Source organism: Chelmon rostratus, chromosome 13 (assembly GCF_017976325.1).
Source record: "Chelmon rostratus isolate fCheRos1 chromosome 13, fCheRos1.pri, whole genome shotgun sequence".
Taxonomy (NCBI): domain Eukaryota; kingdom Metazoa; phylum Chordata; class Actinopteri; order Chaetodontiformes; family Chaetodontidae; genus Chelmon; species Chelmon rostratus.
Genome location: NC_055670.1, coordinates 13,275,764 through 13,290,752, shown reverse-complemented (window position 1 = coordinate 13,290,752; position 14,989 = coordinate 13,275,764). Strand labels below are relative to the sequence as shown.

Genomic DNA, 14,989 nt, shown 5'->3' with positions numbered 1-14,989 from the left:
TCACGTCCCAGCATCCTCCCCTTCCATTCTCAGATGCTGATATTAATAGCCTACACAGGAGGCTTTTTGTTTGGACTGTTTGGAGAGTAAACAGCCAGACATAACTATTCTATTTCTATGCTGGCACCAAACCAAAAAAGAGCAGTTATTCATAACACCTTTGAAATTGGAAATCTGATTTTTAATTAGTGGGTTAACCATTGTTTTAATTGGCTCATTTATCATTCATGTTGATCGCTGGGCACTTGTACATGGAGCCTGTCATTGTAAGTGGTCATTTCTATTCAATGTTTGATGACAGAAGAGATCACTCACTGTCATCCAAATAAATGGCAGGTTGAATTAGCAATTAGTCACCTTGTAAAATGGTTCAAAAGACTCTGACCCCAATGTCAAACATCATTTCATAAAACCTGCCACCAGTGACCACTAGTGGATCAATACAATCAGATTGTCCGATTTGGTTGCCAGAAACCGTCATCATTTGAAGCTGTTTGTTTTCTTAGTTTGATTTCATTGTTGTTGAATGCCAGGTTGGGTCTGAAAAATCTAAGTCACTAAAAACGTCCGAGTAAAGCTTACTGTAGAGGCCTGAAACGATTAGTTGGCTGATCATTCAGTTTCTGGGTGGAGAATTAATCGGCATCTATATTGACAGATAATTGTTTTAAGTTATTTATCAAGCGAAAATGCCAGCCGTTCTCTACATTCAGCTGCCGTTTTGTGAGGATTTGTTGTGTTCCATGTTTTATATCGCTATAAGTTCGATATCTTTGGGTTTTGGATTGTGAGACAAGTAGTGACATTTGAAGTAGTCATCTGGAGATTTGGGAAATATTGATAGGCACTATTCATTATTTTCTTTTATAAGTTATTAATGTAATTAATGGATAGTTATATGATACTATATGAACTCTGACCACAATCACAATTCTTGACTTTTTTATGTAAATACTGAATAAGTTAGGCAGACTTATCATCATCACATCATCATCAGTGACTTCTGTTATTGGCTTTCAGTGCTCGGGCATCGCTGCAAGAGCAAAGAGGCAAAGAAATTACCGACTAGTGATGAAGAGCACATCTACGCTGCAGACACGTGTGGAGTGGCTCATGACGTCAGGCTCACGCTCATGCAGCGGTTCTTCAAAGATGTAAGTGTCTCTGAAAATATTACCAGCTTTATGCAGGAGAGAGAAAAGGCTGAAAGCTCTTAGAGCACTATTAGGGGTGTGTATATCTGTGTGTTAAATAACATGTCTAGCAGCCCTAATAACAGGCTTTCATCATGTCTGTTTGAATTTCTTGACATTTAGTTTATATGCATGTCAGCAATGTGAGCATCTGCATCTGCTGAAGTCCCTAAGAGACTGTAGGATAAAGAATACATTTCTTAAATGCTTATGGTAGTCACATTATCGGCCAGCTAATGGCAGACACAACATTGCGTGACAAACAGCAGAATGAAAATGCATATACCAGTGGGCAGCATTTCCAGAAAAAACTCGAAGTCATCACTCAAAACTCTACGGAAAATTGTTTTGACATAGCTGCTTTCATTTGCTTTTCATGCCAATGTTGTGTATTGATTAGCTTCCAAAAAACTACAAACTAAAAGTGATTACGCCAGTTAAATTGGATATAATCTAATAAAAATCTTGCTCACTCATGCAGTCTAGTGGTCTGTTAAAAGCTGCTGGCTTTAATATACCTCATCAATAGGATGTTTATTGCAGTGTGTTAATTCAAGCTTTAAAAAATCTTTTTGTTTAGCAGCACCACAGATAAACAAAAGGTTTAGGAAGCTGAATGCCTGAAGACATATTTGCATACTCGAATTGATGGGTTTTTTTCTCTTGTGAATTCTGCAGAGCTCTTGTCTGCAGTCTGTGTCAATAGGTTGGGATGGGGGAGTCTATGTCCAGACCTGTGGACACACTTTGCATATAGATTGCCACAAGTCATACATGGAGTCTCTGAGGGTAAGAGAAAGTTTGACCTTATGAAACGATTTGTCACCTGCAACCCCGATTCCAAAAAAGTTGGGAGGCTGTGTAAAGCATAAATAAAACAGACTGTGAACATTTACTACACCTTTTTGACAAATACTCAAATGAAAACAGTACAAAGAAAGTGTATGTAATGTTTTACCTCATCAACTTCATTATTTTTTGTAAATATCGGCGTTGATTTGATGCCGCAACATGTGTCAAACAAGTTGGGACAGGACTGGAAAATGTTGTGGAATACTCCAAAAACACCTGTTTGGAACATTCCACAGGTAAACTCATTGATAACAGGTGATAGTATCATGATTAAGATAAGATCAGATCAGCTTTATTAATGTGTGTTACAGGCAGCAATAGTAAAGGCAAAGGAAAATACAAAATAAGAAGATGACTATATATGTACATTTTATACAAAAGACTATAAAAAAAAAATATTGCCAATAGAAAGTACTGAGAAATATGAAAAATTGCACAAGGAATGATTAGGTATGAAAGGGGCGTACTTGAAAGGCTCAAATCAAGGATGGAGCGAGGTTCAACACTTTGTATAAAGCATATTACTACATTGGCTCAGGCACACTTTGTGAAACCGTTGTATGTAAACACAGTTCATTTGTAAATGATAAATATTGCATTCTGTTCTTATCTTCATTTTACACACCCAACTTTTTTGGACTGGGGTTGTAACTACAGTATTCATGTGACAGAAAATTAATAAATGGAAATTCAAGTGAATATGCCAAACATTTTCGATAGTCTACTTATATGTTGGAAGTTTTTTACTCTGTTCCTTATCATAACATTTGAATAAGTTTGCTTTTTTTAACATTTGATTATACAAAATGTGAGCAGAACAGTCGGTTTACCTCTGGTGAGAACAAAGATGAGCACTAGGCCTTTTTTAACATTACTTTAACTAAATGATACATTGCTGAATATTATTGGAGCACTAGATTCACTGTTTGTCCAATTTTCCTATTTTCAGAAATTGTGCAGTTCTCCATAATACATATACATTTACTTTAAAAATTCAGTGTCAGTTTTTTCTTGAAAGTTTTCAGTTTCGATTGTGTCGGTCAAATGTAACTTTTCTTGTCTCCCCCAGAATGACCAGGTCCTCCAGGGTTTCTCTGTTGACAAGGGTGAATTTACGTGCCCACTGTGTCGACAGTTTGCCAATAGTGTCCTTCCCTGTCGCCCTGGGCGGGGCACGGAGGCTGGTGCCTGGCACACACCCACAAACAAGAAGACGTGTGTGCTTGTAAAGGAGGTGGAAGATCTTCAGGAGAAACTTGGCCTTTTCCCAGTAAGTTGTACAATCTAAAATGCATCATATATGTTTTACACAGCTGTATTTTAAACACACTGTCGGCTCATTAGTGGCCGTTGGTCACATAGGTAGTGATTATAATGACTTGAAATAATCGCCTTACTCCAGATAATAGGGAGCATTGATCCTTTGATGCAGATGGAAGCAGGTTGGTTCTATTTCAGAGAGACTGTTCTTCTCTTCAGAGACAAGCCCCTGTTCCATCAAGCACATGGCATTCATGAAGTGTCATTAACTACCCACGGCACAGTTCTGTCACCAGACTGGTGATCTGTATGGATGATGTCATTTTTTTCCATTCATTCTCATGACTGGCAGAATGCTGTAGGATATACTTCATTTTGCTTTTAAACGACAGAATTTACAAATCAATAATATCAGTGCTTTACATCTTGTGTCATGTGTATTAAACATCGTAAAAAAAAGTTGAGTATATCAGTATCTTTACATGTTTTTTTTCTAATTATATTAGACATTGCATATCTCTGATCAGTCTAATAATGATTTTTCACAGCATTATTTAAAGGCTTATTTAGATCACAGTGAATTTCAAGTCTCCTTTCATTGTGTTCAGATGCATGCAGACACCTCTGCAAGGCTAGACCATGCTGTTATAACACATAGAAATTTTAAGAAAGGTTAATTGTGACTATTGTCTCACCTCGCTTATAGCTAATAAATGCCATTATTGGATATGTTTTGATAACAAACTGCTTGCATTATTGGCTTTATTATACATAATTTGTGCTCAAAACTTTGTTCCAGTTTGACATTACAAGCAGGTTGTGGACACATTTTCCTGTTTAATGAATCTTCTTGTGCCAGGTCTTTATTTATTTTAACGTAACGTTTTTTCTTAGTTTATGTTAGCTTCCCAACGTCCATTCCAGAAAAAGTTTCCACTTAATTGTATTTCTGTTTTTTAAGACGGAATCCAACTTGAGTAAAGAGATGGAGCTTGTTATTAAAGACATCAAGAATACCACCCAGAAGAAATACATGGACTATGGCAAGAACCCTGGCTCCCCCGACAACGATTTCCTCTTCATGTACTCCGTGGCCAGGTAAGGACAGAGTTACACTTTACATCGAACCCTCCTCACAGTGATAATGTGTATTTACACTAAATGTTCACAACTTCTTTTTCTTGGAAATGATTATAGAGCGTGTAATGGCTCTGGTGTGATTGTGTATAGGAAAGTCTCTACTATAAAAAAAACAAAAAAAACAGATGAAGAAAAACACAAGGTGAATGTGCTTGATGAAGTGAGAATGACCACCTCATGTTGCTTTTGATGTCGTATCAATGTGACCCTGGGAGTATCCGGGTGGATACTGCCCAGCCTCCCTGCGAAATTGGTATCCATCTACCTAGATGGTGACCTTATTTCACTACAGCTAATAAAAGCTTGCATAAAGCAGAAACATCAGTGTTGTAACAGTTTCAACATAATTTTGATGGTGCATTCACTTGTAATAGGGAGAATGATGCCTCTTTCATTCCCACTCTGTACCCTGAACACCTGTTCTTGCACTATGTAACTTTGGTTGCCAAGTAGGTTTTCCTGCAAATCTCCATCAAAATGCTTTCTGGGTTTCCCTATGATGTCCACCGGCTGCTCTGCCTCAATTGTCCGTGATTTTCAGAGTTTCCTGGTGGACAGACAGCTTTATTTTTTGCTTTAGAAACTGCTAAATGCTTCTAACTGTAGCTTCCATGGCTAAGTGGCTCAGTTAGCCGTGCAGCTAGCTGAGTCTGCCCTGACTGGACCGGGAGCTTGGAGCTCTGTGGGAGTGTTGGTGTTTACACCAGTAGTACAGGAGCTTCAGAAGGAAGAAGATTTTCCAGGGCTAGAGTGGGAAAAGCTGGAGGGAGCCGGGCAAACAGTCAACAAAATCAGGCTCAGCACCCTCTACAGGCATCATGGCAGAGGTGAAGAGACCAAAGAGGACGTTGACGGATAAAGCGATGACAAGAAAAACAAAGAATGACCCAGCAAGAGGCAGTGTGTGTTAGTGGTAAATTGCACTAAGAAACTGTAGGTTGTAAGTATCTCGACAGACAGGTTTCTATAGACTGTTATGATGAAGAGTTAAAGCAGAATATCTGATGTTAGTCGTGTGCCTAGGATGCCTGCTGGACACCTATTCTGTGTGCTACCTAGTTAAACCTGCTGCCAGCCTGATCCAGATGGGTTGATAATAATGTACCTGTGATTTGGTGTCCTTTTAACCCACCCTACAAGGCATTGTAGATGAGCTGAACAGTTTAAAACAAAAAAGGGACATTAAACAATTCCATTTAAGTGCGTAGTTTCATAATCTGATGGATCTGCTTTGCTGTGTCCCGTTTCTTCTCTCGGATCTTGACAAAATTCTACCTCAAAAGTTGTTGTGTACGTGCATCAGTTTTCAGAGTTATGAGCAATGACTTGTTCACATTGTGTTTCTCATCTCTCTGTGTGTGCAGTCCTCCAACTTGGAGGTCCTCTCTCTGCACCACCTCACGTGCTTTTGCACACTTGTATACACCACTGACTATTGAGGCCAAATGTCTGCCTGCCCTTTGGCCGCACTCTTAATGCCAGCTCCTCAGCTTGAATAACAACGACTGTCAGTGCAAAAGGACAGTAGTGTCCTCCCTCAGTGTCAGAAATTTACTTTGTTAGCATTTTACTGCAGAAAGGCGCCTTGAAATGGAACTGAAATTCAGCACTGCAGTTGTTGCATAGTACTTGCAGCGAATATATGGATTGCTTAGCTTTTTTTTTTTTTTTTTTGTTAAAAAAATTGTTCAGGGAGCTGTGAAGGTGTTGTTGATTTGTTTTCTTCATACATTATACTGCTGCTGTCTTGGAAGTGTTGTAAGAACAGTGCTCCTCTAAAGCAACACTAGCAGCTTTGTCACTTTAGGCAACATTAAAATGGTACTGACTCTTCTATCCTCACTTATTATGTCTGTCTGAATATGGATTTATTTCACCTTCTCTGACTGAATTATAGGACCTCTGGTCTTTTAAGTGGTCTTTCACACAGTTCCTTTACATTACATTGTCGTGGAGCATGTTGGGATTGGCTTGTGGCTGCAAGAGACGTATGATGCAACTGCAATTGATTTTTGGAAAGGAATCTTAATTGCATGTCACCCTCGATCCACCCACTGACAGGCCAGAAACATAATCTTGACAAAAAATTACACAGTCTTCTCTCAGGCATTTGTGTCTTCTCAACAAGCTGGTCACAGGTCAGAGAAATGACTGGCTCTCAGTTCACCTTGGGGTCTCTAACTTCTCACCACTCCCATTCCAAAGATTCTGCCCTTCCTGGAGCATAACCATCCAGACCTTTTGCCCACCCAGCACTGTGGTTCCCTCAGCCCTCCACCCTGAACAGAAAGATCTCCTGAGTGTGTCTGGGTGCCTGTTGGCGCTCTGAAGTTCAATGAACAGCGCAAATTGCCTGAGGAGTGGAAAATTCCTTTGTCACAGGGGCACTCTTATCAGCAAAAGCCAGATGGAGCTTCACCGTGGCTGCATTATCTATGTGAAATTGCTTTTTCTCCCAGGAAACCCAAGGATTTGCCCCCACCTCCCTGGCCCATAGAAGGAAATGGCCAGTGGCGAGATGAAAACAGGCCCAGATCAGCCTTATTTTAGTAATACCTATCTGTTTTCACCATCTATGCACTTTGTTAGAGGTTTTAGTTTATTTTTTCACTGTTTTGGTATTGGGGAATTAAAATTCAGGAGTGAAATATATTTGGATATGCATGGGAAATTCACATTGGGGATTATGCATGAACTGTGGTTGGAACAGCTTTTATGCTAATGGTCCAGCTTGTGCAAAATCAGTCTTGGAAAGCTGTCATTTACTTGATACGGAATTGCTGCTGCAAAACAGCCGCATTAAATGGCAAATGGCTTGACTAGGCAGCGTCTTTCATCTTCCTAATCAAACTGGTTAAAGAGGCAGGCGTAACCAAAAGCTGAATATGATGATGCTCAGCCATTTATACCAATACCCTCTCTGACACATGCACACTCTCTGCTGTAATGGCTGTTTTTAAAGGAACACTGCACCCAAAATTGATAATTTTTGTATCGGTGACTCATCCCATGTATTGCAGGTTATAAAGATTTTTTTACTTGCTTGCCTCGTGGCAGAACTGGGAATACAGAAGCAGAAATGGTGGTACATTGAGGGGTAACTGCTTCCAACTCCTCCTTTGGCCAGCAGACATTGGGTGATGATTCACTTTACTGTATATTGATCTGCAGATATAAGGTGAATTATAATGTATGACTCCTAATGCTGTATAATTTTAGCCAATGAAAAGCCAGTGCTTCTTGTCCTGGTAAGACATCTGTAATGGGAGTGATGGAATTGCTTAGCAGGACTACAAATACATTTGCCTCGCCTCTTCAAAAGCATGCATGAAATCTTTTGTCTTTTATACGCACTTGTTGAACTGTTGTTGTGTACCTGCTACCTACTAATAGTCATGACTGTCTCATCAGGACCAACCTGGAGTTGGAACTTGTGCACCGGGGAGGAAACTTGTGCTCTGGAGGGGCCAGTGCAGCTGCCAAACGCTCATGTCTCAGTAAGTACTTACTTTTACTCCTCTTCATCTTTTATACTGTATCTTACAATAGAATTTCTCCTCTAAATCTTATAAGTTCAGCAATATGTAATGTGTTAAGGGCAATATAAGGGAATGCCAGAGGCTTGATATTGCAAAATGAAGAGGATAATTCAATAAGAATTCTTGGACACAAAGTTAGATTTATTTTTTCACTTATTGTTAATCGTTTAACTTGCGTTTTTCAGTGACCTGCAGTGTTTTCTCTGCTTTATTGAATAAAATTGTGGTCTAACATGGTGCCACATGTCACATGTATTTTGCTGTTTAAGTTGACAATTATAGTGACACGTTATTGCAGGTGACTGATCATTTCCCATGGGCCTCTGTGTAATAAAGTGTCTGACTTGAGATCAGAGCCATTCTTCCGTGCTGCAGCTGAACCAGTCAAAGAAAAAAAAACAAAAAAAAAAACAAAAGCAAAGGGTCGATTAGTAATGGCAGGCAAGGAAAGATGCTGTCCCAGGTGAGCTGTAGGGAGCAGTCAGAGTAAATGAAGCAGACGAACGGGTCAAGTGCTGTATGAGTTGATTGTGTCACAGCTGACAAGGGCAAGCGTCTAGGGGAGAATGAAAACTGTGATTTTAGTGGGATCTCATAGAAAAAGCTGCACATCAACAACAACCAGCATTGATTGTGTTTAGTACTGATCTTCAGTTTTAATCAGTTGTTCAAATATTTGTGGAATGTTGCAACAGAAAGTGTGTATAAAAGGTGTCATAACTCAGATGGTTATACAGACTACACCACATTTTGTGTTTGTTTAATTATTCTGTCAAAGTTGTGGCTGCTGCAGTGAAATGGCCTGTCATCCTTGAGTGGCTGAAAAGAGATTTCACACTGGAGGTTTGCCATTTGTGAGCTACATTAACCGTGTAGCCGTGCTGACGGCCAAATTTACTCAGTTGCAGTACATTAGTGTTCATTCTTCTTAGGGAAATTGATTTGAAGGGAAATGGCAAAAGTGTGCTAACTGAGAGCTCGTGGGGTTCCTAAGCCTGTTTCCCAGTGGGCACTTCTCCTGTTCAGCTGATGAGGATACCATGGACCCCAGAGGCAAGCTGCCTTCAGTTCTCTTGAAAGGGGAAAAAAAAATCAACCCTACAGAGTCCAGCTTCCATATAGCTTGTCCCTGTTTTATTTAACTGCAAATATTTGATTTAATCTTGGGGACTATGTGGCTGCTGCTATGCAGAGAGTTAAGAAGCAAATAGTGTTGACCTCAGTTTTGCAGACTTGCAGTACTTGGTGAGTGTTGACAGGTCTATTTGCGTTACGGTCCCTGGGAGGAAGCGTGTGATTGTCAAATATCTGCCGTCAAATGCGAGCACACATCAAAATGCAGTTTTAGCACTGTATTCAGCGTACGTTATCAGGAGGATAGGCCTTTTCCATAGTAAGAAAAGTAGGAACAGTGAGAAAAGCACAGGTTTAAATAATAAAATGAATTGATTGCTGAATTCCAATTAAATGCTTTGGTTTTAGGGTGCTCGCTTGCTCATGCACATGGAGTCATCGTTAATGTAACACATGGGCTTTACACAGTGTCTATGTACCAAATGTTATGTCAGTTAAACTTGAACTATCAAAGGGCATATTATGTTTTACAGTCTATAATCACAGCAATAAGACAATGAGAGCTGATCATGATTATCATGAATTGTGACAGGAATGTCGATGATTAATATCTTATATCATAGTGAGGGGTCCCTTTCTCTTTTGCTCCACTATCTCTTCCTCTTTTGTGCTCCAGTTTCTTACAGTTGTCTCAGTAGTGCAGAAAGCAGAATAACAGGCATTATTGTTAGATTTGTAGCAGCCCTGTCAGAGCAGACAGGTTTGAACCTTTTAGAAAATGTTGCACACGCCATGACACCATTGACTTAGAGGAAGCTCCTCTGAGGACAAACAGCCGTCATCAGATATTGGACCTGAAGCTTTTAATAAGATTTTTCCTTGTGTACACATTTTGCGACAGCTCTGATTTTATTTGTTTGTCCTGTACTTGTCATTTACTTCCCTTCCCTCCCTTTCCTTCCCTCGTCCAGGTTAATTCCCGGTAAGAGGTGAGTGGTAGTGTGGAAAGAGAGGAAACAAGCCATAGTGGAGGCAAATGGGATGCAAAGGACTGACACACTTTGCTGTCTTTGTGCTGTGTCTCTGTTTACCTGCGGAGGGCAGTGTTGCTCCAAGTATTGACAGTTCACGCAAGTCAAATTGCAGAGCTGATTATTTGAAGCACTTTGCTGCATTACAGCATCGTAATTCACTGTTAAACAAAATCAGATAGGATCAGTGTTGCACTTTGTTAAAAAAAAAAAGGTATAGAATGTTGTTGCATTCCACTAAAGATGGAACTAAATGGAACTGATTGGTTTAGCAGCAGTTTCAAACACAGTTTAAATGGCTCACTCTTATGCAACTTAAATGTCTGGCTTTTAAGTGGACTTGGACTGAGTACATGATTAGAATAAGTTGGTTAATTTATTTCTTGACTAAAAAGAAAGACATGGACAGTTCTCCACTTAGGAATATATCTGTTCACACCTAATATGAGTGGTTCAACTTGCTGCATTTTGATGTAATGTCACATATTTCTTGACTCGTAACAGGTTTGGTCTAGATAAAAACAATCCAGGCTGTGAAGTGTCCTGCTATTAAAAACTAGTGTGTACACAAGAGATTGTGTGTGCGCAGGGGGTCTCTCTTCATGTTCCATTAGTTTTACAGCGAACAGGTGTGACCTGACCAAAGCATTGCTCGAGGCTATCGAGCACTGCCATGTGTCCATCTGGCCTGGCCTGGTTTTATCTGAGCACAACCATTAGCCTGCAGTCCGTTCAAGTCAGCTGCTTTCATCATTTAATCTACGCTGGTTTGTGGTGGGGTGTGGCAATGAGATAAACCAACACTTGCTGGTTTTGTTCCTGTCAGACCCCATTGTAACATAACAACAATGTGTTCTTGTGTTTTTTCTCCCCCCTTTCAGATCAGCTGTTCCATGTGCTGGCCATGCACATGCGTCTGTACAGCATTGATTCAGCCTACAACCCCTGGACTAAGCTGACTCAGGTTACAGAAAGCAGAGAGGCAGAGTGAGTGACTTTTTCTCTGCTAACACTAAATCTATAAATCTGTTCAGAAATTCTTCATAAACCCCCCCATCTCTACTTTCCCTCACACTTTTCCTCCCTCACATAAACATGCAATCAAAGCGCCACTTTGTCCTCTCGCTCTAAACACCACCAATTCCTCCTGCCCCCAACAGCTTTTCCTCCACACAAAGAGGAGCTAAAAACAGAAAAAGGGTCCGTGCGTGGTTTCCATAGATACCGATAATTGCTGCATCTGGCAAATTACCGGGCACTCCACAGAGAGCAAAACGACCCTGTCAAATTCACTGTACAGAGAACAACTGCACCACACCAACACCATACTAGCACTGCATCTCAGCTCCCAGCTGTCTCAGCTCGCTTCAACAGAAACCCGTATTTAACAAAATACAAAAGACATAGTTACTGCCACACGCATTGTGTTTATCTGTCTTGAATCACTACTGTACGTCAGAACATGCTGTTTTATGCATGGCTGTGTTCGGTTGTCAGGATTGTAAGTGAGTTAAAAAAAAAGCTACTGGCTGCACAATACAGGATGAGCTTAAACAACCTTTCCTCCCTATTAGTGCTGTAAGACAGCTTTTACACCTGTTACTATTTAAGTGCTCTCAGCCATACAGTATTCTCAGAGGAGCCATTTGGCGTTTAAAAATACTTTGTTAGGGTTTCAGGAGGGGGCACTGTCATTGACACCCTTAGGCAGTCAACCTGATCTGACCTAGTTAAACAGGACAGAGAGAGATGTTTAAAAACATTGCTCTTGCCTTAAGTCTATTAAATAAAGCAAAGAGGAATGTATGAAGATTTCACAGTGTGTAGGTTTAGTTTGTGTGCAGTGGTCTTAGCGGGGTTGAAAGCTTCATCCTCTGAGGCTTTCCTTCAATGCACAGTGGAATTAACTGGTGAGTGCTTTGGTAATGGAAGGTATTATTCTTTAAGTGCAGTTCCTCCAATTCAAAACCCCCGAGGCCTTTCAAGAGAAGAGTGGAGCCTCGCTGGATTGTCAACGGAAAAGAAGACATTTAAATGGAGATGGCACAGAACGAACATGTAACATGGCTGCTTTCAGGAAGTCGGTGGTCGGGAAATGGAAGGAAGAACGTTTTCATGCCGACTATTTGTTAAACAAATTTAAAACCATATACACAGCAAGACCTTTGCTCTCATACCTTTTTAGAGTCCCTTTCAGACATGCAGTACGTAACATTGTTGCCCTCATCATGGCTTTTTGGCATTCCGACATAGGTGATACTCACATAAATGATCCTCATGTCGTCATTCACACATGATAGGACAAAGAGACTCACGGGTTAAAGATGTTCTAATGGCAAGAAAGAAGTCTGATATCTGTTTCTCACAGCCTCCATCACTGTTGGATTTTAAAAAGTAATTGTCCGTTGAAGCCTTAATAACCAGTGTGGGCACAGGGGACACCAGGCAATCACAGTGAACTCACTTAAACATTTTTGCATCAGTTAAATCATTTAAGTTCTTCGAGAACAAATTCTACTGCCTGATATATGAAGTTCATCGTGCACAAGGATTGACTGACGTGTCGTTAAGTCGCAACTCCAGTGCAGCGTTTTACTGGATATTCATGTATCCATTCATGCTGACTGCAACGGAAGAATAAAATCCATTACACTGAAAGTATAGAGAGAGGGAGTGCTGGTGTGATTGTTGCTGTGGCAGCACAAGGCTTTTTAATCTCTTCTGCTATAAATGCATACATGTTTTTCTTATGATGTTTTTCCCTATCACAATAGCTGTTTGACATGGGACCCAATATGTACAGTACTTCTGATTAATGAAAAGCTCTTTCGCATGTTTGCAGTGGCTTTGAAGAAGAGAGACCTGAGGTACCCATGCTGTTTCGAGATGTCCCATCCCTCCTGATTATCTTTGTGCTAACAATGCCACAGCCGCTGCGAAAAGGTACCGTTCCTACGTCTGCATGATGATACCACAAGAGAGTGGGGAGTCTCTCAGTGCTGCTCCACAAGGACAGCCCATTATCAGTAGTAATCAGGGCTGAGTGCTGGAAAGAAGCATTTCACCTCTCTTATCTGTGCTCCTGGTGCCGTTATTTGGCTGTGAGGATCAGAGAGACACGACCCCGGTGATGGGAGGGCTGCACCTCCTTCGCGTGCCCTTCATCTGTGGCTTGACGCTGCATCTCCTCCATCGTAGCCCTTCACTAAAAGGGCCACCTAAAGACCTGTCCCAACACACTGCGGTCATGTTTAAAGGGGGACGTGTCGCAGCAGGGCGATCATTTCATTGATGACTGAATTAGGTTGACCGCTGGCAGGGGCCGTTAGGACTTTCTGAACATAGGAAGAAGTGGATTTATTGTGTATTAGTGTAGCGTTTGATTGAAACAGTTACAGTTGTCTACTGCTGTCTGTAGTTCGATACAGACAGTTAGCGTTTATAAATCATGATTTTTAATTTGTTTTGTCATGAGATTGTTCTGAAGGTCATGGTGTTTCATAGCATGTCATTGCTACAGTCTGTGATATTTATATAATTATAAGAAATGTAGTAACTGTAAGACAGTGAGAGTGTACTGTATTTTGCAATATGTTTACAACAGGTTGAGTGATGCACAATAAATGGGGTTACAATACCTCTGCGTTCAAACAGATAAAAAGGGTGAGGCATGATAAGTCCTTGAGGAGTCCTTTGCACCTGATTGCTATAATGTGACTGCCTCCTTTTTTAGCTCTGCCTTTTAATTGTGTGTACTGACACTTGTCACAGTGACCAGGAGAGTGGGGCTGTCAGCAGCCCTTTGCTGTCCAAGAAAACGAATCACACTCTTTGTTGTTCTTAAAACCAAACTTAAATATCCTTCAGGCTACATTTTCCACCTGAAACACTGCTAATTATCCTGCACACTGTTCAGTGAAGCCCTCTGTGCAGAACTGAGAAACCAAATACAATGTCCCTGTGAATAGCTGTTAACCCTCTGGAACTGGCAATTTTATTATGCAAGATCTCATTTTAATTCAAAACACCATGCTCACACATTGAAGTAGTGTTATGAATTCATTCTTAGAACTATTTATCAGGCTCACTTTTCCCCTCTGTCTTCTTCCTCTCCCTGCATAGAGCACTTTTCTTGTTTGGTGAAGATGCTGTACAACCTGCAGTTCACACAGGCTCTGGCTGCACTCTCATCCAAGTTCAGCCCAGAAGAAAGGCAGGCCTGGAGCACAGCTGGAGCACTCAAGAAGGTAAAAGTGATATCATGTTACAGTGGCTTGAGATTTATAATGAAATGCTGGTGCCAAAATTGCCTCATTTGTTTCCTAGTGCCAAGCATACAGTAGGTCTTTTGTCCTGTTCTTTCTCAGAGATCAGGAAAACAGGTCACCTGAGCTTGTGACCTCTCCAAAAGTGATCAGATATGCTGGCCATGACTTCATATGTATTAATATTTATTTGTACCTATTTCTTGAATTGGTTCAGATTTGGTACTTGTTGTTGCTGATTTGTTGGCTTTCCTCAGGTTCTTGTGTGGATTGCTTCCGTGGGCCTCTGTAGTCAATACATCCTCCTTAATCATAATGTTAAACTTCATAAATCATTGATCAAAAAAAGACCAATGGCCCAGCTTGACAACACAAAACCTACAGCACTGCTGAAATGTTAGGAAAACCTTCATTTTCAAAGGGTGTTAAACGTCTATTTGCATCCTGTGCTCGTTGAACTAGTTGTATGTTTTGATTGTTCCCTAGAACCAGTCCACAACAACAGGAAACAATTGTGTGGTATGACTTAGTATTGAGATTAATTGAGCACTTTCCGGTTTCATTTACGTGATTCCCACAGTTGACAGTATCGATCTTCATTATCTGGAAAAGTGTGATTGCTGGAGAGTGTTGCA

General features: G+C 40.6%; 1 protein-coding gene across 2 annotated transcripts in view; it reads left to right on the top strand.

Annotated features, from left to right (window-relative positions):
- ubr3 (ubiquitin protein ligase E3 component n-recognin 3) overlaps positions 1 to 14,989 on the top strand; it is a 43,181-nt gene that overhangs the window by 21,444 nt on the left and 6,748 nt on the right. For both annotated transcript variants that reach the window (XM_041950648.1, XM_041950646.1), the window contains 8 exons: positions 1,021 to 1,154; positions 1,872 to 1,982; positions 3,115 to 3,315; positions 4,267 to 4,403; positions 7,857 to 7,942; positions 10,971 to 11,076; positions 12,932 to 13,032; positions 14,212 to 14,336. In XM_041950648.1, coding sequence (XP_041806582.1) covers positions 1,021 to 1,154; positions 1,872 to 1,982; positions 3,115 to 3,315; positions 4,267 to 4,403; positions 7,857 to 7,942; positions 10,971 to 11,076; positions 12,932 to 13,032; positions 14,212 to 14,336 — 1,001 coding nt within the window. The remainder of the gene's footprint in view (positions 1 to 1,020; positions 1,155 to 1,871; positions 1,983 to 3,114; positions 3,316 to 4,266; positions 4,404 to 7,856; positions 7,943 to 10,970; positions 11,077 to 12,931; positions 13,033 to 14,211; positions 14,337 to 14,989) is intronic.